This window comes from Sus scrofa, chromosome 17, assembly GCF_054392235.1.
Source record: "Sus scrofa isolate SSC_HxYL_T2T_F1_AM1 chromosome 17, Sscrofa_HxYL_maternal_Yorkshire_Landrace_v2.0, whole genome shotgun sequence".
NCBI lineage: Eukaryota > Metazoa > Chordata > Mammalia > Artiodactyla > Suidae > Sus > Sus scrofa.
In genome coordinates, this window is record NC_139399.1 from 62,844,182 (window position 1) to 62,867,951 (window position 23,770).

The window sequence follows — 23,770 nt, forward strand, 5'->3', positions numbered from 1 at the left end:
GGCTACACTCTCAGCATATGGAGGTTCCCAGGCTAGGGATCGAATCCAAGCTGCAGCTGCCAGCCGACACCACAGTCACAGCAACGCCAGATCTGAGCGGTGTTTGCGACCTACACCACAGCTCACGGCAACACCGGATCCTTAATCCATGGAGTGAAGCCAGGAATCAAACCTGTGTCCTCATGGGTAGTCAGATTCGTTTCTGCTCTGGCACGACGGGAACACCCAAAGTTTGAATTTTTAACGTTGGTTGTAACAAATGCAGTGAAGGCGAAACATCTGTCACATATTTTAAAACTTTTATTCTTACTCTCAGAGAATTCAAAGAAGATACATGGATGAAATCTGACAACACGTGGGTTTATAACTCTAAAAAGAATTTCACAACAGGGAGAAAGCACATTTCTATTTTAGCGATATATATATACATATTTATTCAAATATAAAGATACAAATGTACACTTCTGAAGTAGTCTAGAAATATAACCTAAAAGGGAAATCCTTACCAAATATACAGAAATATATAGTATGCTTTCAGGAAAATGAGTAGTAAAAACATGCGCAAATAAACTGAACGTAAACACGATTTTTAAGACAGTTTTACAAGTAGTGCATAAATCTATACACATTTCCCATTTATGAAATCATATTTTCCCAAGGAGTTCAAACCACGTCACATGGGTTATGTAGTTCATCTATCATGTATGCCTGCTTTACAACCAGCCCATTCTGCAGCTGGGAAAATTAAGGCATGGGAAGCCACCGAATATTTTCAAGCTGTGACTGAACTTTAGAACATTGCCCCAACTACAGATCCTAAATCAAATACCATATATACATGGTATTTAAATGACATAAACAAATTGCCACTAGAATACACATGCACAACACACAATTTAAAAATGGTTGATCCACTCCTTAATGCCATAGACTAAACAGACTCAATACCATAGCTAAAGAATTTCAGGATCCTTGAACACAATGATGCCACAGTAAATCATTAAGGTAATCTTAGGTGGGAGGTGGTTTTTTTGTTTTTTTTTTTTTTTTTTTTTTGCTTTTTAGGTCTGTGCCCGAGGCATATGGAGGTTCCCAGGCTAGGGGTTGAATCAGAGCTACAGCTGCTGGCCTACACCACAGGTCACAGCAACCCCAGATCCTTAACCCACTGAGTGCAGTCAGGGATTGAACTTGAAACCTCATGGTTCCTAGTAGGATGGGTTTCCCCTGTGCCACAACAGGAACTCCAGATGGGAGGTTTTGACGTCATCAGAATACTTCCTGAAATAAACACATTCTCTAATTTCCCAATCATGTTTCCATTTCAAAATAGGAAAAAACATAGTTTCATAGGGATCGGATAAGTTTTTGTTTGTTTGTTTTTTGTCTTTTTAGGGCCGCACCCATGGCACATGGAGGTTCCAAGGCTAGGGGTCCAATCAGAGCTGTAGCTGCTGGCCTACACCACAGCCACAGCAATGCAGGATCCAAGCCACGTCTGCGACCTACACCACAGCTCACGGCAACGCCAGATCCTTAACCCACTGAGCAAGGCCAGGGATCGAACCCGCAACCTCATGGTTCCTAGTCGGATTCGTTAACCACTGTGCCATGACGGGAACTCCCGGGATCAGCTAAGTTTAACCAACATTTAGTTTTGCTGACATTACTAAGCAGTATTTCCCAAATATTATATTAAAGAGTTACAGTAAATGGATTGCCAATATTATCCCGAGTCCTGGACCATCTAGCTAGAGTAGGTCTTGCTTTGCGAAATGTAAACTTTTGAGAAGTGGAGAGTCGAGCAGAGACTCTGGTAAGGCAGAGACAGAAACCTTTAGTGACTTTCACCTCCCTGTTATGTCGTGGAAGACACCAAGGTCAACCAGGCAATTCTGCGTAAGTCAGGATGGCGCTGACGTCAGTTACGTGTAAGCCAGCAGTGGATCTTGCAGAACGCCTTGTGTTCCAACACTCCATCCGCTTTCCCTGAGTCAGATACAATCTTGATGAATGCCATTATCTCTATGGACAGTACAGCTTCCGGAACAATTGTACAGAAGGAAGGGTATAAACCTAAATGTTCTGTGTATGTTGCTTCAGGTCCTGATTTTTGATGTTTGCTTTCTGGTCATGCAGAAGCCAAAAGCTTCATTCTTGCAGGAGGGTAAAAACTGCCGCTCTTGGTCTTGGTAATAAAATGCCTGGAAAATAATGTATACTCCAATTATACATCAGAAAAGTACAACTGAACAAGAGGAATTTTTAGCAAAAACTAAGTGCTAAAACCAGAAGTGCTCTGGGCTCTTGTGTTTCACCAGGAGAACTGTGCCCATTGTCCCAGCTGAAGACTAGGAGTTTTGAAATGAAGCTGGAATTCTTTTATTATCCTCCTGGATTCAACCTGTTGGGATGTTCAGAATTTGACAAGTGGCCTAATGGTACCAGACACTCAAGAAGGAATTCATTGGGTCTCATTCAAAAATTTCATCTCTCATTGCATGTTTCCAGAAATAATCCACCTATCAGCAAATACACCTTAAGGTGCGGTTAGCAAAGAGCACCTAGTTCTAGGCAAACACTAGGAGAGGCTGCTGAAAGGGCCAGGTGATGGGGATTGAGTTTTACCAGGGACATGTAATTCTATAAAGCTGTATGTTGGAAATGCTCCATTTCCACATTAGATGACATTAGCGATTTCCCAGGCTGCCTTTTTAATGACTTCACTAATTAACAGTTCACTTCATTGTGGATTAGGGGAAATGACGAAAAAATACATTTTCATCAAGGAAACTATTGCTTGGGCATAAGGCTAAAGTATACTTTATTGTTGTTAATTTAAAGGAAATAATTTAGTAGCAATTAAATAGCTGGTATGTGGATATGCTGAAAGTTACGAAGGTAGCATGAGAATTCCCATATTGTCCGAAAAGGCAGTGAATGGTACACTGCAGAAAACCATTACTGTGTATTTAATACAGGCTGATAAATACACACACTTACATGCCAGGGATCTGTCAACCAAGGCCCTGTGGCCCAAGAACTACCCTCTCTCTTTTTTTTTTTGAATTATTTTTTAAATTAAAGTATAGTTGTTCTACAATGTTGTGTTAGTTTCAAGTACAGCACAGTGATGTGATAGGTACATATCCTTTTCTGATTCTTTTTCACGATACGTTATTACAAGATATTGAATATAGTTCCCTGTGCTATACAATAAGTCCTCATTGCTTATTTTATTTTATTTTGGTTTTTTTGTTTGTTTGTTTGTTTTTGTCTTTTTGTCATTTCTAGGGCCAATCCCGCAGCATATGGAGGATCCCAGGGTCTAATCAGAGCTGTAGCCACCGGCTTACACCAAAGCCACAGCAACGCGGGATCCAAGCTGCATCTGCAACCTGCACCACAGCTCATGGCAACGCCGGATCCTTAACCCACTGAGCAAGGCCAGGGATCGAACCCACAACCTCGCGATTCCTAGTCGTATTCGTCAACCACTGAGCCACGACGGGAACTCCCGTTGCTTATTTTATATACAGCAGTGTGTATCTGTTAATCGCAAACTCCTAATTTATCCCTCCCTCTTTCCCCTTTGGGAACCATGCTTGTTTTCTCTGTCTGCGTGTCCATTTCTGTTTTGTAAATAAATTCATTTATATCATTTTTTAAGATTCCACATAGAAGTGATTTCATATGATATGTCTTTGTCTGTGTTACTTCACTTAGTATGACATTTAGCCATAAAAAAAGAATGAAATAATGCCATTTGCAGTGACACTGGAGTTTTAAACTGGAAGAAAGGGAGGTCATTTCAGTTGTAGGCAATTTCCTGCCTTTGGATACTTGGAGCCAGCTCTAAAGTACCCAGTGCAGCCTGACTGGGGTCTGGGTTTTCTCCAAGCTCCCATTCTTAATCCCCAGAGGTGCTGGGGGTCAGGCCTGGCTGCATGGAAAGTCAATTTCCTCATGGATTTTTATGTTTTTATTAGCTCATGTGCTACCTCCTCTTTTTATAAATAAAGTTTTATTGGAACACAGTCTTGGTAGACAGAATCACGGCCCTCAAAATATGCTTGGATCCTAATCCCCAGAACCTGTGAATATGTTACTTTGCATTGCAAAGGGGATGTTGCAGGCATGATTGAGTTTCTGCATCTTAGATGGGGAGATTCTTCTTCTTTTTTTTTTCAGGGCCACACCCCCAGCATATGGAGGTTCCCAGGCTAGGGGTCGAATCGGAGCTGTAGCCAATGGCCTACGGATCCATGCAGGATCCAAGCCACGTCTGCAACCTCTACCATAGCTCACAGCAACACCGGATCCTTAACCCACTGGGCAAAACCAGGGATTGAACCTGCATCCTCATGGATGCTAGTTAGATTCGTTTCTGCTGAGCCACAACAGATACTCCAAATGGGGAGATGATTCTGAATGATATCCTGGCCAAGAGATACACAGAAGGAGGTGGGATTTGAAGCCTGGAGAGGACCTCAACTCTCTTTGGTGGCTTCGAAGATGGAGGAGGAGGTCTTGAACCTAGGGATGCAGTGGCCTCTAGAAGCTGAGAATAGCTCTCAGCGGACACAAGAAAACAGGAACCTCAGTCCTACAATCATAGGAAACGAACTTCTGCCAACAAGAGAAATTTGCAAGGAAAGAGACTCTTCCCTAGAGCTCCTGGAAGGAACACAGCTCTGCCAACTGACACACTGTGATTCTAGCGTGGTGCTGGATTTCCGACCTACTGAATGGTTAAGATAATAAATGTGTCATTTAACACAAGTTTTAGTAATTTCTAAGTAGTTGTTTTTTAGGAATTTGTTATGGCAGCAATAGAAAACTAATACACCAGCCACCCCTAGTCAGTGGCCAATTGTGTGAGGCTGTACCCAGGTGGAGTTACGTGGACACGAGGGAGACCTAAAAGCCTAAAATATTTATTTGCCAACTGGTCCTTTACAGAAAAAGTTTGCCCCTGCCCCAACCTCGACAGCAAAAACCATTACAGCAGCCTGCATTTGGAGCACTTAGGTGATGTCAGGCTCTGGGCTGAGTATTTTGCATTCACATCAACTGTCTGGATGGACACAATTTTGGTCCCCGTTTTATAAATGGAAAAAGAAAAACGAAGGCAGAAAGGCTAAGCAACTGCTCAAGGTCATCCAGTGAGTCAGCAGTGGGGAGAGAATGGCCAATGGCCATTTTCTGTGCCCCAGATGCTCACCTGAGGCCTCCTATCGCTGGCAGAATGCGATGGGGAGCTGCCGGTTGGGTACCAGGATGCCCAGGTGAAGCATTCCGACAGGCTCGCTGTCTGTGGCTACGATGGCATATTTGCGGATGATCTAGAAAACAGAAGAACAAAAAAGCAGAATTCCTCCTTCTCTCCCACCTTGAGGAAGAGCCCAGAACACAGCAGCACAGATCTGGTCAGGGTCTTACCCAGCACAGAGCCAAGTGGAGCTGCAGCTCGGCTAATCGGCGACCAATGCACATTCTCTTCCCAACGCCAAACGGAAGGTGGGCAAAAGGGTTGATCTTTTTCTTCTCTTGAAGCCATCGTTCGGGCCTAAACTGACTTGAATCTTCAAAATTTTCTTCATTGGTTCCCAACACATACGTGTTTAGCATCAACACGGTCTAAAAACATAGCAGACACACAAAGCACGTAGTAAGCGGAAGAAAACGTTTGACTAGCAAACATTTTCAACCGCAATCACCTTACGCATGTGAAAGTAACCCACCAATTTATGCCAACATGTATTGAGTGCTTGAAATGTGCCAGGGAATAAGCAGGTCAAGACCTTTACAATTCTGCATCACCTTCTCACCACAATCCCATGCGGTAGGTGGTATTAATATTCCCATTTTCCAGATAAGAAAGCTGAGGCTCACGGAGGTTATGTCACTCACTCAAGGCTATACTTGAATCCAGTCTCTCTGTCCCCATTATTCCTAATACTATATTAGGCAACATAGCAACTACACACTGCAACCTACATATTTCCAAAATGAATGCTCTCCCAGTACAAACGTAGAGGGAGATCTGATGGGTATGTGGGAAGGGTACCTTTCAAAGCTCTGTAAGGTACAGACTGTACAAATGCTACTTACTCCTTTGGGTAAAGCATACTCCCCCAGAACCATGGCCTTGTCAAGAGTCCGTGTGGTAAATGGCACGCTCGGTGTAAGCCTGAAAACACAACATCAGAGCTGTTAAGATGAGCGCCGACCAAGCTCTGGAGAATGCAGCTTCTGGTTAAATAAGCAATTGCTTCTGGGTAAATAAATAATGGGAACATGATCCCACCTCTTCAGAAAGAAGTTCTGTCTCTTTCTTCCCAGTATTTACACCTCGCGCTTTTATTCCTTGTGTTATCATGTCATTTATATCCCCAAGCACAAGCTTGCTTCAAAGCTGTGGGTAGTGGTTTTGCCATTTCAGCCTAGACTTCCAATGGGTATGTTTTTCAAGCTTTGCCCTCAAGCTTGTTGTTTGCTTTAGGTTTCTTCCATCCACCCTTTATGAAGGCAAAGCCATTCCCTTCTAATCCTAAAATGTTGTGAGTTTTGTTTTTCCAGAAAAAGAATTTTCAAAAAACACTTTTTTGTTTGTTGGTTTTTAAGGCCGGACCTGCGGCATATGGAGATTCCCAGGCTAGGGTTCAAATGCAAGCTACAGCTGCCAGCCTACACCACAGCCACAGCAATGCCAGATCTGAGCCGCACCTGTGACCTACACCACAGCTCATGACAATGCCAGATCCTTAACCCGCTGAGCAAGGCCAGGGATCGATCCTGCATCCTCATGGATACTAGTCAGGTTTGTTACCACTGAACCACAACTGGAATTCCTCAGAGAACATTTTATATAGAGGCTCAAAAACAAAGATGTCTCTGTGTTATATAATAATATGGTGCCTTGCTGAGCTTTCATCTCATATCATTCAATCATGCCCCTCATCTTAATTATTGCTTATAGCATCCATTAGAGTATTATTATAATTATCATCAATTTGAAGGGGAAGACTATGGCTTTCCCAGATTTAATAGAATCTGCCCAAATGATTCAGGAAATGAATAATAAGAACAGAATAGGGTTTGAGGCCCCCCTTTTTTTGCAGTTTGATAAATGTTTATGAATCAACCATGGGAGCTTGTCTGCAGAAGGGGGACCCCTTATTGTGTCCTGAAGAGGACAGCTTTCTGAGATATGCATATTGGCTGCGGCACGTGTTCTTACCTCATGGATTCTTTCAGACAGGCTTTTAAATACGGCATATTCCTCAAATCCTCCGCCCGCGGCATCTGATTCTCAGGCAGTACACTCTGAATTTCCTTCAGCAGCTTTTGTTGCACGTGGGGATTACGGGATAAATTGTAGAGGATCCACATTAAGCTGTTTGCTGTCTGAAAACCCAATGGACATGAACTTGAGTTTTTCTGCCAGGAAACTGCCTTAAAACCAGTATGATCTACACCAAAGGCAGTGCCTTCCACCTTGTTCTGCAGATATACATTATTGAGGCTTTTGCACTTATCCTTGTTGGCTGTGCCTCAAACAAAGACCATAGATGAAAAGACAGATTTAGTTTACAAAACACATTGATTAATAATAGCTTCTTTCCTGAAGGAACCAAAGTAGAATTCTTCCAATCCTCAGCTGCATTAGGACACAAAATACACCTTGGTACAAAAACTTAACACAAGGGAGGGTATGGAAAACCAGTGAAACGAAAATCAGATAGCCACGATTGCAATAATATCAATTTTCAGGTCCTGATAACATTTCATGGTTTGCAAGACTTTACCACTGGGGGGAACCTGGGTGAAGGATTCTAGGAATCCACCCTTATTTTTTCCCAAGAACTGCATGTGAATCTATAATTATCTCAAAATAAAAAATACGTTTAAACGGCTTAATGTAAAAAAATTAGGAGTTCTCATTGTGGCTCAGTGGTTAATGAACCCGACTAGCATCCATGAGGATGTGGGTTCGATCACTGGCCTCACTCAGTGGGTTAAGGATCCAGCGTTGCTGTGAGCTGTGGTGTTATGTTGCAGATGCAGCTCGGATCTGGTGTTGCTGTGGCTGTGGTGTAGGCCAGCAGCTGTAGTTCCAATTCGACCCCTAGCCTGGGAACCTCCATATGCCTCGGATGTGGCCCTAAAAACACACACACAAAATAACGATAATGTGGAAATTGACCCAGGAGAGTCAGACAGAGACCTTAGGAGTTGCTGATAAAAATTGTGTTAAAAAAAAATTTTTTTAGTGCTGATGCACAAGAAATTGCATTTCTGGATTTAAAAAGAAAGTTGTGGGGGTTTTTTGGCCACACCCTCCGACGGTACCACAAAATAAAAAGGCATTATTTATACCCAGGGTTTCAGGCTCAAGCAAAGGGCCCTGATAGGAGAGGGCCACTGCCCAAATAAGAAATTCTAGGATCAAGTTTAATATTTTAAGGAAACAGCCATAATTTCTGACAAAGACTCATGGTCTCTTTTTTTTTTCTTCTGTCTTTTCTAGGGCTGCACCTGCGGCATATGGCCTATGGAGGTTCCCAGGCTAGGGGTTCAATCGGAGATGTAGCTGCCGGCCTACACCACAGCCACAGCAACGCGGGATCCGAGCCACGTCTGTGACCTACAACACAGCTCACGGCAACGCTGGATCCCCAACCCACTGAGCAAGGCCAGGGATTGAACCCACAACCTCATGGTTCCTAGTCAGATTCGTTAACCACTGTACCACGACAGGAACTCCTACACTTTTTTTTTTTGACTCAAGGTCTTTTAAGTGACATCCTTTATTTCCTTTCCAAAGGCAAGGAGAATTAAAAAAAAAAAATTGGCAGAAATAAGCAGTGCAGCTTTTAGCTTCATGATATTCACCACTGGTCGTCTTATATATTTGTTTTTTAGGCCTATTTTTGGCTAATGTAAGCCAAATATTCCCATCAAAATGGTCATTGTGTCCTCTCTCTGCAGACATGAAGACGCTTTTGCTAAGTGCTATGTGCCACGCACAGAAATGAGCAAAGTGCAGGACACTTTGGTGCCCATGGTATTTATTATTTTTGGAAGAAGATGCCTCCAAGCAGCCTTCTTCATGTCAGAGGGCTGGCAGCCTCAGCTGCAAATAAACCTGGATGTCATTCTTACAAGAGTCCAATTGACAAAACAGGAAGAGGGCGTAGCCACCAAATGAGATCCACTTTCAAATTTCTCTGATTTTCCAAATGTGACTTTCAGAATAGCCAGGACTAAAAAAGAAACAGATTTGAACTGTATCAGTGGGTCCCTTACCGCAAGTACTAAACAGAGTTTCCAAAAGGCAGATAACTGTAGCTTTCACCAAAGCCTTGTAAGACGGCCCTGGCCTGTGAGGCTGAATGAAGGGGAAATGGCCTGAAAAACTTCTTGGGCACCAAGTATCCCCGCTTGACCTCTGCGGAGCAGACCTAGCTCATGGCTGGCCTTCCTGCTTCCTTCCTCTCTCTGCCAGTCCATCCTGCATCCTCCAGCCAGAGCCCAACTTTACAGAGCATCAATTTGATCAAGTTACTCCCTTGTTTGAAACACAGCAAGAGCTTCCCATCACAGGTGTAATAAACCTGAACACCTTCCTAAGGCTCCTGGTTAACAGGTCCCATCAACTTCCCCAGTGTCAACTCTGACCACATGTACCGGTCCACCCCTCTTTCTGCCCCAGGGCCTTTGCATGTGCTGTTTCCTCTGCATGGAGTCCTTTTCCACCAGATTTTCCCTTGGCTGGCTCCTGCCCCTGATTCCAGGGTCAGCTCCAGGATGACATCCTCAGAAAGGGACCACCTCCCCTATCTCTCTATTACTTCACCCTGGCAGCTTCCTGCCTGTCATGGAGCACTGTCTGAAATGATTCTATTGCATTGACCATTCCCCATGACCATTCAAGTTCCACGAGGGGGAGAGGTTCATGATGCTGTCTTAAGCACCTGGAACAGTGCACAGAGCAGACACCCAATAGTGCCTAAATTCTTTCATTTATTGAACAAGTATTTCTTGAGCACCTACTATGGGCCAACAGCTATTCTACACCCTAGGAATGCGGCAGGGGACAAAAGCCAGTCATCACTGTCATGGAGCCCACATTCCAGTTGAAAAAAAGCATAAGGGGGAAAGCTTTGGTTTTGTCACTCTAAGGAGCCGCTCAGGGATTTAATAAGTAAATGAGTTGACATAAGTTCCCAGGTTTTTTTTGGCTGTGCCCCCAGCATGCAGAAGTTCCCGGGCCAGGGATCGAACTCTCATCACAGCAGTGACAAGGCCAGATCCTTAATCACTAGGCCTCCAGGGAACTCCCATAATTCCCACTTTTGACAGCCTTCTGGAGCGTGAGGAGAAGTTAGAATCTTTCAATTCCCTGCTGCAGAAAACCCTATTTTTTGTTCAAACCAGAAACATTATAGAACTGGGGAAATACGGCACAGAAATGAGCTGGTGTACATTCTTCTTCGAGGTGACAGGTGTAGCAGGTGTTGGGCCTGTGAGGAATATTAACGTCATCACTCAATAAGAGCTCAAAAAAACGCACCAAAGGTGATGAAACCCACCTAAATGTTTATCAGCATTTGTGCTTGGTGTTTGGCTACATTGTGTACCTACGAGAAGGATATTGCAGACAGAATTGTGGTATTTAAAATGAGCCGTTCATTTAAATTGAATGCAAGTTTCCCCACACTCCCTCTGCTAACAATTTTAAGCAGAAAAAAATATTATTGGGCTAGCTGAGAGGATTCCAATATTTTTAGACTCAATAACAACCACAGCGAACTGTGGCATTTCAGGCTAATATGCACAACTACCTAAAATATATCCAATTGTTAAAAACCTAGATCATCGACCTCGCTGTGGTGTAAAGTGTTCCTGTTTCTGAATTCCTATAGCAGCTTGCACATTTGTCATGGCGCTGATATCCTGCTCTGGATTTTTTTACATCTCTAAAACACATGAATTTTTCTTTCTCTCTCTCTCCCTCTCTTTCTTTTTTTCCTCTTCGACTGCCCCGTGGCATACGGAGTTCCTGGGCCAGGGATCAGAGAGCTATAGTTGCAAGAATTTTTCTATCACGTGTTTAAGCACCAAGGCTGGGCACTGGGTCCCCCACAGGCGCACGGGAGACTTTTTATTTTTGCGAAGCTAATGCTCAGTCAATCCTTGGGGAATGGGTGAGTTGGATGACTACGTCAAATGCATCATCGAAAAGACCTCACAGCCCACTGACAGGTGCACGAAGGCCGGGGCCACTCTTACCGTTTCTATCGCAGCCAGCTGGAGTTCTGTCACAGACGCATACAATTCCTTCTTGGAAAGCTGATTGTGGTGATAAATATCACACAGAAAATCCGCGCTGGGCTGCTCAGCATATTTCTCTAACCGGTGGTCGATACAAGATTTGACTGTTGGGGAAGAGGGAAAGGGAGAGGAAGTCAGTTGCAAATTCGGATGAGGAAAAGAACGAAGGGGAATTCTGGGTGCTATTCTCCTTGCAGCACGCAAAGGGCCTTTTCTGGCCATTTCACACCTTGACCATTTGTTCCATACAGTAATACTGCCTCGTTTAATGGGCAAGGATGGGCCAGTGCCCACCCACATGAGCGGGGCTTCTCACGAATCCCCTGGGCATCTTTGTAAAATGCAGATTCTGGAGTTCCCATCGTGGCTCAGTGGTTAACAAATCCGACTAGGAACCAAGGGGTTGCGGGTTCGATCCCTGGCCTTGCTTAGTGGGTTAAGGATCCGGTGTTGCCGTGAGCTGTGGTGTAGGTTGCAGACGCAGCTCGGATCCTGTGTTGCTGTGGTTCTGGCGTAGGTTGGTGGCTACAGCTCCGATTCGACCCCTAGCCTGGGAACCTCCGCAGGAGTGGCCCTAGAAAAGGCAAAAAGACAAAAAAATAAAATAAAATGCAGATTCTGATTCAAAGGTTCCGAGGTGAGTCTGGAAGTCTGATTGCTAACAAGCTGCCTACTGATGCTAAGGCTGGTCTGCAGTCACATTAAGTGGGAAGAGTGTAGAGCTTTCGAGAGGGCATCGTGAGACAGAGGTGGGATCTGGGTCCCTTTTCCGAATCAAAGTGTGGACCCAGATCCAAGCGTCTAGGTGGTAGGGTCACTCGTGCAGGCGGAGTGGGCTTTGGCTCTCAAGTCTTGGCCACAGAGGAGGGGAGGACTCTCCCCCTTTGTTACTACACAGAAGCATACACGTGTACACACACATGCACATGCGCATGTGCAGTGCCCGTGCGCGTGACAATAACGGTAAACATTGCTAAGGTTTGTAAAGTACATTCTAGGCATGCATCGCCCTCCCTTCAATCCATCAGGCAAAAGCCACCACATAATAATAATCACGATGACGAGGTTAATGAAGCTAAGACACGGGAGAGCAGCTGGAGTTTGGTCTTGGTCTTGGCAAGCCCTCCTGCCTGCCCTCAAACCCTGCCGTTGCCATCAACTAGGGTGTGAGCTTTTTATGGGGAGGTGTCAGAATCATTTTTATTTTATTTCAAGTGCTATGGATATCCATGAAAATAAAAACAAAGATATAATAAAATAGAACCACTTGATCTCCTTGCACTTTACCCTTTGCCCTTAGGTTCAATTTAATCATTTCAGTGCAAAGGACATTTCCATTCTTGATGATTTTTCAGTGATTTAGTCTCCTGAGTGTGTGATCTTGATAAAGTTGCTTAACGTCTCTGTGCTTCAGTTCTGTCACGCAGGCCCAATAGCTGAACCTGCCTTATAGGTTTTTTGGTGAGAATTACATGAGTGTGAGAGTGTGTGTGTGTGTTTGTGTGTGTTTACACTCATAAAACATACTTAGCACCAAATATTCCATCCATACTGTAGCGGGAATAGTTCTGATCCACGGAGACACGGTGCTCTGCCAGGTTTTATGTTATCTACCTTAAAACTAAGACCAGTTGCATCAGCATCGAGTCACATCCTCCTCTTCCTCCTCCTATTATTATTATGAACCCATTTAAAGGACAAGGTCACGGAGGATGACTAGATGGCACATTTGGCCAAGGCACCACACCCACTGACAGAGCAGAGACTTGAACCTGGGATCCTCTGACGCCAAGGCTCTTGCTTTCGACCACTCCCGGTTCCCAAAGAGGACGCCAGAAAACTACCTCCTGCCTTTTCCTGAGAATTCGCCTGCACGGGGTGATCCCTGAACTCCTGAGTCTGCCAAGCCCAAAAGAATCAGGGGGAGCAACGCCATCCAAAGACAGAAGATCCTCCTGACCTTCCGGGCACAGCTCGGGGACAGGGCTGCTGGGCGCCTGTGGCCACACTACCTGACTTGAAGATGGTGTCCCAGGCCAGCGTGTGGGCCTGCCAGACCTTGGTGTTGAGGTTCTTGTGCAGCTCGACGGGGGTGACCATCATCTTCCCGAACGTGCTCATCATCTGTGGGGACACAAGCGCCCTGTCGGCCCTTCTTCCTCCCAAAGACGACTCCTGCTCTGCAAGAGAGGCTTTCGGAGCAACCGCGCCCTTTGCTCCCCCGAAGGTCGGAACGTCAAGGACCCCCCTCCCCCCGGGGCTCCAGGTCCCTCCCGGACCCTCCGATGACATGTGATAATCATCTTTGGGAGGCTCTTCCACTGGGTGTGTTGAATAAAAAATCTCATCTTACGATCTCAACATCAACAAGTAAGAAAGGAATGCTATAAATCTCATGTCCACTTCAATTTCCCTTCATTTCCAAACCTTGGCCATTCTTTAAACCAGTTTCACAGTGTCTGCTACGCCACATACCACCTAAACAATCCAGATATTTTTAATATGAAAATTTTCAGGGAGTTCCCGTCGTGGCGCAGTGGTTAACGAATCCGACTAGGAACCATGAGGTTGTGGGTTCGATCCCTGCCCTTGCTCAGTGGGTTAACGATCCGGCGTTGCCGTGAGCTGTGGTGTAGGTTGCAGACGCGGCTCGGATCCTACGATGCTGTGGCTCTGGCATAGGCTGGTGGCTACAGCTCCGATTAGATCCCTAGCCTGGGAACCTCCATATGCCACGGGAGTGGCCCAAGAAATGCCAAAAAAAAAAAAAAGAGAGAGAGACAGAAAAAAAAAAACAAGAAAAAGAAAATTTTCAGACTCCCTTAACAATAGTTTTGTTTTTTGGGTTTGGTTTTTTTTTTTTTTTTTTTTTTTGAGGTTTTTTCCATTTTAATCTCAGAGACCAGTTTTGTTTTGTTTTCTTTTCTGTTTTGGCTGCCCCACGGCACAGGGAGTTCCCAGAGCAGCAATCAGATCCAAGTCGCAGTTGCAGCCTACGGGTGTTTGCTGAAGCTGCGGCAATGCCAGATCCTTAACCCACTGTGCTGGGCCAGGGATTGAACCTAGGTCCCAGGATTCCAGAGACGCTGCTGATCCTGTTGTGCCACAGTAGGAACTCCTAAAAACAGTATTTTAATCAACTGACCTTTAATAGAAAATACTTTCACCTTGTCTGACCATGATTTAACATGCTTCTCTATTATAAGTGCATAGATGCTTTCATTCATGAAAACACATGTTAAAATTGAACACTTAACTATTTATTGTAAGAAAAATACGTGTGGGTGGCACTCGTGGGGACACTGTGCTGCACGTTTGTTAAGTTCTGAAAGTGCTTAGTAAGGAAAACCGCTCTTTGGGAACAAGGAGACCCTTACTGTTTTGATGGCCGTGATGAAGTTCAAGGCTTCCTCCCCTGCATCCTTCTGAAGGAGCCCAAATCTCTTCTCATAGAGCACAAGGCAGATGCCTGTCATTGAAAATAAGACGCACGGTTACCATACACAGCAGCATCGGAGTCTATGATCAGCGGGCTGCGAGAGGCTTGAGTCTGTTTCATAAAAGTAAGGTCTTTTCGTAGAACAGAGAAAAAGCAAACATCTGTGAGAAACGATCTCCGGGTCCAATGACTCAGAGCCTCCTGATCAGAAGGGGCACTGTTGGTGTTCCCATCGTGGCTCAGCGGAAACGAATCTGACAAGTATCCATGAGGATGCAGGTTCAATCCCTGGCCTCGCTCAGTGGGTGAAGGATCCGGTGTGTAGCTCAAAGACACAGCTCGGATCTGGGATCTGGCATGGCCTTGGCGTAGGCCAGTGGCTACAGCTCTGATTTGACCCCTAGCCTGGGAAACTCCATATGCCTCCAAGGGTGCAGCCCTAACACACACACACACACACACACACACACACACACACACACACACACACACACACACGGAAGAAAGAAAGAAAGAAAAGGCACTGTGAAGATGCAGCCATTTTTATACATGAATGAACCTCTCCAGCAATGTGGTGCTTTTCTCAGAGTTTACCCTGGGTGTCACACATTGTTGATGGCTTCCCCAATACTCACTCGCTCCCATTCCTTCCCTAGGAGAACCCTGCTTTTATTTAAGTGGTCAGTATATCAATCCAGAGGCAACAAATCAGGGTTAATCTAAGACAGTTCTGTTCCTCGATTTTCCAGGCTTCCTGTAGCAGCCGGAAGAGCCACAGGACCTACATCTGGCCAAGGAGACCCAAGGAAAACATTTTGGCTTTCTTGATAAAGAAGAGAAGTACAGCTGGCTTAGCTCTTCCCTCTTCCCTTCGTGCTTTTGCCTAGGATGCAGAGGTGAGGCCAGGGTGGATGAGGAGAAAGAGGCAACAGGCTCAGGTCCCCAGGGACCTCACTGAGTACCAGCTGTGGACTGGCTTCCTCGAGACTTCTCGTGATGCTGGACAGTAATTTGCAAACCGCCATGGTCAGGTTTTCTTTGACTTGCAAAGGAATGCATTTGATACTCCTTAATTTGGGTATTTCCAGTGGACAATTTCCAAAACACAGACTTTTCTTTCTCCTCTATAATCATTCCTTGTTTTTGCTCCTTTTCCCTTGACACCTTCTGTGGATTTCTTATTGGCACGGAGCTTTCTAAGGTGCCAACTTTCAATGTTAAATGTGTAATGTGTCCACAACTTTTTTTTTTTTTTAGGGCTGCACCTGCGGCATATGGAAGTTCCCAGGCTAGGAGGTGAATTGGAATGTAACTGCTGGCCTACACCACAGCTCACAGCAACACCAGATCCTTAGCCCTCTAAGCAAGGCCAGGGATCAAACCTGCCTCCTCATGGATGCTAGTCTGATTCGTCTCCACTGAGCCATGACAGGAACGCTTAATGTGTCCATGGCTTTAAAAGAGGTTGATCTGATGGGGAGACAGGTCAGAACAGGAGCCTCCATCCTGGGGCACCCTCTCCAACCCCTCACATGAGCAGCCAAGTGAGATTCTTCCTGCGAATCTGCCCAGGCCACCTTCCTGCTAAAAGCAGGGTCTCTGGGCTCAAAGCTGTCGGTCCTCCCTGGTCAACTCAGATTGATAAGCCTTGGCCATCCTCTGCCCATGACATGCTCCAGTCATTCGAACTCCCTTCTTGGCACTCAACATCTGTTCCTTCTGCCTGGAACATTCTGCCTTCTTTCGCTTTCACCTGGCAAACTCCTACTCGTCCTTGAGCTCTTGGCTGAGATGGTACCCCCTCCCTGGAGCAGCTGCTGACTGCGCTCAGCTAAGCAGCCCTCCCAGGTTCTCCCCCAGCCTTGGACCCCAGGAGTCAAGTGCTCACTATTCTACTGAAACTGCCCTGTTCCCCTGCCTCCATCCCCACTGGGCGGCGAGCACATCAAGGCAGGGCTATTTTCTGTGCCCAGCGTGGTCCTTAAGGACAGCGATTAAGCTCCCTTCTCTTTGGAATCTTCCATGGCTCAACATCTGACTCGAAGTAAAAGTTCCTACAGGGACCTTCAGGCCTTGGCTTAATCTTTCTCACCTCCTCTTCCCCCTCTCCTTATAATCCACTCACACAGCATCCTTGGAGTTCGTCAGAGACATCCTTCAAGCTTCTACCCCAGGGCATTTGCACTTCCTGTCTCTGTCCAGCCTTCCCACAAATACTGGGTGGCCTGCTTCTTGCCTTCCTTAGGCCTCACCTCAAGTGTCTCCTTCCCAAGCAAAGGTCTCTCATCTGGGAACCTATCTTCTTTCATGACTCCCTTACTCTTTGCCAGAGTGTATGTTAAAATATGTTTATTTATTGATTGTCACCCCATCTGAGCTCCATGCGATCAAGGATGTTGCCTGTTACCTTCACTGCTGTGTCCCCAGCACGGTGCCTGGCACATAGCAGGTATTCAGTCAATGTTTGTTGAATGCCTACATAAACAATCCAGAGTGTAAAGCATCACTCAAGTACCTGAAAGCATTAAGAGGGCTGCAATGGCCTTTCCTGGTCAACAATAGTATATGATTACTGAGGAGCTGTGGACAGAGCCACAATTGTTTGCAAAATCCCTTCAAAATCAAATGACCAAAATGGTAAGGGCAACTTACTTTCGAATGACCATTTGTTCAGCTCGCTGTATAAGTCTTCAATGCAGCCTCTCTCATCACAGAGCTCATCTATTCTACTCATAAAATCAGCCAAGACCTTAAAGGAAAAAAATCACAAAAGACCCCCATCGGTCACTGAAGGAAAACACAAATTCCAAGCTCAGTAAGCTGGCTGCAGGTTTTGCTACTTTGTACATTCACTGCCCATAAGGTTATTCATTCTGAATCATCACTAATTATATATTTGCACTTGGAAGTTCATCTCTGCCCCACCACCCTTGTCCTGGGTTACTTCCTGAGCTCTCCCAGCAGCCTCCCTGAAGCTTAAGTTTCAGCTTTTGATCTAAATTTAAGAAAAGGAAAACATTTCTTCTAATCAGAATGGAGACTAAACCACAAAGCAGCCAGGGTCCCCGTGGGCACAACATCTCAAGGCCTCTGGCCGTCTTGAGACTTGCCACCTCCACAGCTGGGCCGGCAAACATTTCCTTCTTGGATAGTGTGGTATGAAGGGTGCTGAGCTGAGAGCCGGGAAACCTGTAAATTCTGGACGTAAGCTCCTTCACTAAAGAGCTCTGTCACCTTGGGCAGGTCTTGTAAGGTCCCTAGTTTCCACCATCAGGGTTTTAGATGATGAATGCTTTGCATTTAATGAGGTTGGTGTAGAACCAAGCGCTGTCGGAAGTGTATTACCTTAGCTGATCCTAGAAACAACCTCGGGAGGTCAGGAGCTCTGTCATTTTCCCCATTTCCTGGGTAACAGGTGAAAACACTGGGGCTCACAGAGTGAGGAAGGCACTCTCTCTCTCGGACACATCACAGATAAGGGGCCATGCTGGGGTCTAGACCAGGGTATATGGGACGACAGAATTCTCCGATGGAACTAATGGGCATGTTAATTTGTCCACACAGCACATTGAAAAGCACTTTGAATTTGTTACCATCCAAAAAAAGCCAGAGATGTCACATGAACACATGACTTTTCCACTAGTCATCAACCTAGTAATACTTACTAGGTCTGTGGACACTGGGTCTGCATTGCCACGAGGCAAGCATTGGCCAGACCTGGGCAGCTGTCCCCTCTGGAAAGAGTTCTGTTTGCTAAACTCCTTACTGGGCCTGCCTTATACATTTATATGAATCACCTGGCCCTTGGAGGCTTCTCGGTTTGCAATCTTTCACCTGTAAGATCCTATGTGGGACCAGTTCAAAATAAACAGCCAGAGTGAACGGAAGGAAAAAAAGGTCACCATAAGCCTAAATCTCTCCCCCTTTGGTCCCCTGCTGGCTAAGGGATAATGCCTACATACCTTACCATGGCACAAAAGTATTATCAAGACCTGCACTCTGCCCTGCACCATTTCAGACAAAGCTTTAGTTCATCTGCACTGAACGTACTGTTCTCTGAACACACCATCTCATGCCTCCATATTTTCAGCAGGCTAATCTCTCTACCTGAATGCCTTTCTCTACCTTCTCTGGCTTGCATACTCCTACTCATCCTGCAAAACCCAGCTCCAATGTCACCACTGAGGAATTTTTATCGCATTATCTCATTTAATCCTCATAGTAAACCTAGGGAGTGGGAATGGTTACGTGTAGTTTAGAGACTGGCAAACTGAGAGAGTTAAATGATACAGTCAGATTCCATAGCTAAGGGGTGGGAAGCGGATGTTCAAATCCAAGGTTGCAGAATGTCAAAGTCTAGGCTCCTAGACTCATCGTGATATTACTTTAACAGAAAGCAAAGGAGGGAGGGGGAGTTCCCGTCACGGTACAGCAGAAATGAATCCAACTAGAAACCATGAGGTTGCAGGTTCGATCTCTGACCTTGCTCCATGGGTTAAGGATCCAGTGTTGCTGTGGCTGTGGCATAGGTAGGTGACTACAGCTCCAATTAGACCCCTAACCTGGGAACCTCCATATGCCGTGGGTGCGGCCCTAAAAGGACAAAAGCCAAAAAAAAAAAAAAAAAAAAAAAAGAGGGAGGAATAAGGGTTTGGGCGAGGAGGATGTGGAGAGGAATGAGAAGAGAAAGGCTTCTGAATCACCCAAAATGCCTCCTTTTTTCCCTGCACTTTGTCGCTGTGACTTGAAGCGCCACTAACATCCCTCCATCCCCAAGAGAACCGGGAAAGCTAACCCCCGTCTGCAAACCTCATTGATTTTGTTGTCCAGCTTCATAACTTCCATGGGTTTCATTAGTTTCTTTTGAAAGGCACTCCTGACCCTCTGCCAGTCTTCTCCTTCCCTGGGAGAGAAGCAGAAGTATATTTAGAACAAACGGAAAGGAAAAGAATGAAGAAGCAGAGGGACCGCCAGCTCCGCGACTGCATATACTATATAATCAAATGAACACAGAATCAAGCCAAGAAATGCCCAGAGATGATTAGCATTGGAATATTTGGGGTTGGTTTGACAATGTGATGAATAAGCACCTTTTCTTCCAGCCTAAGATTGCACCAGAAAAGTGAAGCCCAGATAATTTGGGTTCAGGGCTTTTCAGGTGCACTTACTGGGGTTGGATGGGGAGGCCAGTGGCCTCAGATCCCAGCAGTAAGAGTGGGCATCTCAACACCTACCTCCCCAGCCACTCAGATCAGTTTGAGGGAAAAAAAACCTTTCATCTTTCAATCTATTGAATTGGGTTGAAAAGCACATTCACAGAACATCGAATTTAGAATTTTGCCGTTGTCTTCCAGTAACATATAATCAGAGATTCCCTGGAATTGTAAAAAGCCCGTTCTCATCGTGAATCCTTTTGCACTTGCCCTAGAGCTGACAACACAGACCGTGATGCACCATGCCTTAATACGATTTTTAATTCTAATAATTACATCCTGAAAAATACAGCTCTTAGGCATTACAACTTGGGGGTAAAAAGTGCTAGCTTGTTCCATGCTAACAACTGAGACGCCAAGGAATCATATCCTATCATAGGATTTCTCCCTCCTAAAATGTAACCTCCACCACACCCCATCTCACGCCAGCTTCCCAAGGTGGTCTATGTCCTAACTCCCCCAGTCTCCTTTACAAGGGAAGGTCCTTGTCAAAAGCAAAAGGAGTTAACGTCTGGCATTTGAACTTCCAAGAGGGGTTCACAGAAGTTTAGGGGTTAATTTTGTGTGTATAACACGTTTGCCTGGCATGTTACCTTCAGAACTTCATCCTGCCGAGAGTCTGGACACCACAATTTGTAATAATTTTTATTTTCTTTTATTGCGTTTTGATGGAAAGGCCTGGCCCAGTCCAGGTGCCAGGGAGAGAAAACCAGTGTTGGATGCGCAACACAGCTATTCCTGAACCCCCTCTAGTCCATGCAAAAGCCCGTGACAACAGCAGGTAGTGGCTTCTGCGTTCGCCTGCATCACAAGAGCTCAACTCCAGAGAACCCTAATTCCCGGCCCCTTCCCCATTTTCAAGCGCAATTTTCAATCAGCCCCCATCCTGCCTCTTGGACTCACAGGATCAGCAGCCCATAGCCCTCCTCGCGATAGTCGCGATAGGCCTTCCACGGTTTGATCTCCAGCCGCTGGGGGTGCGCGCTCTCGGTGCGGTAGAGCGCTTCCAGCAGGCACGGCGAGCCCAGGTGCACGGAGTCGAACGAACCCAACTTCATGCGGAAAATCTTGCCATACTTCCTGTGGTACTCCGCCTGCAGCGAGCCGGGCAGGTGCGAGGTCAGGGCGCATCCCCTGCGGTCAGGAGAGCGCTTCTCCCTCCTCCCGCCTCCTTCCTCCCGGGGGGCCGGGGACCGCTGGAGCTGGGACCGCTGGAGCTGGGACCCCTGAGCGCACCGTGCACCGCGCGCCCCAGCTCCACGCTTCGGGGAGGATGTGGAGAACAAGGCAGGGAGCGGGAGGGACTTGGGGTGCGACGAGGCATTTACCAGCGTATCGTGCTGTTTCTTGAGCCCCCCTTTCCAGAGAATCTCCAGCAGGCTGCCCAGCAGTGGCCACCTGGTGGGACCCGGCAGGGCGGCCGCGTCTTGCGTCTCGCCGGGTTGCTCCATTGGGCAGAGAGGCACCTCCTTCGACCGTCGGGGCACGCAAGCCGTAGATGTCACGGGTCTGGGGGGCTGCCCCAGGCTGCGCAGCTGCTGTAGTAAAGCTGCAAGGGAGCCGCTCTTGCTGATGGGGGAGCTCATGGCAGCAGGTACACCAGGCGCTAGGGATCGTGCAGGGACTGGGAAGAGTGAGGTTGCTAAAAAGGAGCCCGGCGAGCTTTGGGGGCTTGACAGTTCTGGGAAAGAGAGGCCAAAGGAGCAGCAGGTGTGATGGAGAGGGCAGAAGAGGGACAGACAGCAAAAAAGACCTCGGCGAGGATGCTCAACGCTGCACCGCGCGGCGGCCTCACGGAGCGATGCTCGCCGAGCGCTGGCCCCGGGGGCTGAGGAGCGCCCCAGGGAGTCGGATGTCTCTTGGAAGAGGAAAGGAAAGGAGGCGAGTCCGCCTGTAGGTTGCAAGTCTGACTTCCAAATCTGGAGCCGCGAAGTGGAGGCGTCTAAGAGGGTAGAGGAGATGCTGCCGGCGCCGCGCTTTCCTCCTGTCCCTCTCCCTGCTCCATGCCGGGGACCATGTATTTATGGAGTCAGGGCAGGCCCTGGGTGGCCAATGAGCACGCTAAGTGGGGCGGAGTGGGTTGCGGCTGGCCAGGCCTGGAGGGACGCAGGACCCGGGGCGGGGGATAGGATGGAGTCAGCGAGGTGAGCGAGGGCGCCCAGGCCTCGGGTGACCGGTGCGCCGCTCTCCGGGCGGGAACGCCGCGGACTCCACCCCGGAGATAACCCCGGGGAAGGCACGCTCGCCGGAGTTCACCGGGTGTGCGCCGATCGCGCCTCCCCGCCCTCCCCCGGCGGCCAGCAGCCGGCAGCGGCGGCCGCTGCTGCAGCCCCGCGCTTGCACAATCGCGCTGCCGGGCGGGCGAGGTCTCCGAGTGCGGCCCCCCGGAGGGTGCCGGCGCCTGCCGGGGGCCTGGGAGCCCGCGCGCCTCCTGAAACCAGTTTTTGCCAGTCCGGACGGAACTTTTGTTTTTTTGGAGGAAGGTTGCCTTTCTGCACCTCCCAAGGTGGGGAGGGTTTGAGACTTAGTGAACAGCCCCCGAAGAGGGGAGTTAACCTTCGGGTCTTCACCGGGGCCAAGAGGACCGGCTGGGTTTGGAGAATTTCCTGCCTAGCCGCTCCCTCTTGCTGGTTCTGAATGAAGGAATAGGTGAATGAATGAATGAATGAATGCATGCAGGTAAAGCGCCTACAACAGTCCGTAGTCAGCATTCCACCTGAGGGTCGTTTCCTCTCTAGCTGGTCAGGGAATGAGCGGGAAAGCTCGGCTCGCAGGTGAGGACGCGCCACTTCGTCCGCGCCTATCTGCCCGGTCCCTCCTTTTGGATACCGACCACCTGGAGCAAAAGATGGGCACCTGCAGCATCGAACTGCTGCCCGCCCCATCCCCACCCACCCCGACAAAGTCCATCTTAAGCAAGTGCCTGGAGGCGGCGGGAGTACAAACACACACAGACACACACACAGACACACACACACACACACACACACACACACACACACTCTTCTTAGAGTCCTCGTGGCTGGCGAGAGTAGAACTCTGTCCTAAGTGAGGAAGAGAAGTTGGAGGTTTTTGCTGTTTTAGAGTGATTCATGTTTTGCCATTCTGCTCCCATCCAAGAACTACCAGGAGTCAGGGAGGTGAGCGAAGTTCTGTTTCCTCGGAAGGTTTTCAGTCACGTGACTGCTTTATTTTTCACCCTCCTGTTAAATCCTTCCCTGGCCAGTTGATTGTAAACTTTTAGCTCGTTCCTTGAGAACCTTTTGCAGTCCAGTGTGAACTCTGTCATTTCAGAGTTGTCTTGATTAAAGGTTAATGGCTGTCAATGTTAATAAAAGTAAAATATATTTTGAAAGTATATGTAATACATGAATACAATTTGTATGTGATGTATCATATCTATATAGGTATCTCTATATACCTATGTAATATGTATGATATAGCATATGCTATAGATTATATACTATATGTAATATGTACTAGCTCTTGTATATCATTGTTACATAGCATTATATACCATATGTTGCATAGTATATAAATGTAAGCTTTCTAGGGCCTGTGATAAGCCAGGCACTAAGCTAGACATTTCATGCAGAATTTCCCACTTCAGCCTAATGTCAAAAAAAAAAGAAAGAATAAAGTTGAAATTTAGAGAGAGAAATAAGTTGCCCTATGTCACAGCCCTCATTGTGGGCTGGTATGGGAGTCAGACCCGGATTTCCTGATTCTAGCCCTTACTATGTGCATCCACATACAACACGCTATCTTATATCACCTA

General features: G+C 46.8%; 1 protein-coding gene across 1 annotated transcript; it reads right to left on the reverse strand.

Annotated features, from left to right (window-relative positions):
• Positions 1–1,034: 1,034 nt before the first annotated feature.
• Positions 1,035–21,954, reverse strand: CYP24A1 (cytochrome P450 family 24 subfamily A member 1). The gene is made up of 12 exons (NM_214075.2): positions 21,321–21,954; positions 20,896–21,086; positions 19,589–19,682; positions 17,432–17,528; positions 14,718–14,809; positions 13,353–13,464; positions 11,299–11,444; positions 7,244–7,410; positions 6,115–6,193; positions 5,443–5,640; positions 5,225–5,345; positions 1,035–2,204 (listed from the first exon to the last, which is right to left on the reverse strand). The coding sequence occupies exons 1-11, from the start codon at positions 21,576–21,578 to the stop codon at positions 5,235–5,237; spliced, it is 1,545 nt and encodes a 514-aa protein (NP_999240.2). The 5' UTR covers positions 21,579–21,954; the 3' UTR covers positions 1,035–2,204; positions 5,225–5,234.
• Between the last annotated feature and the right edge of the window lie 1,816 nt (positions 21,955–23,770).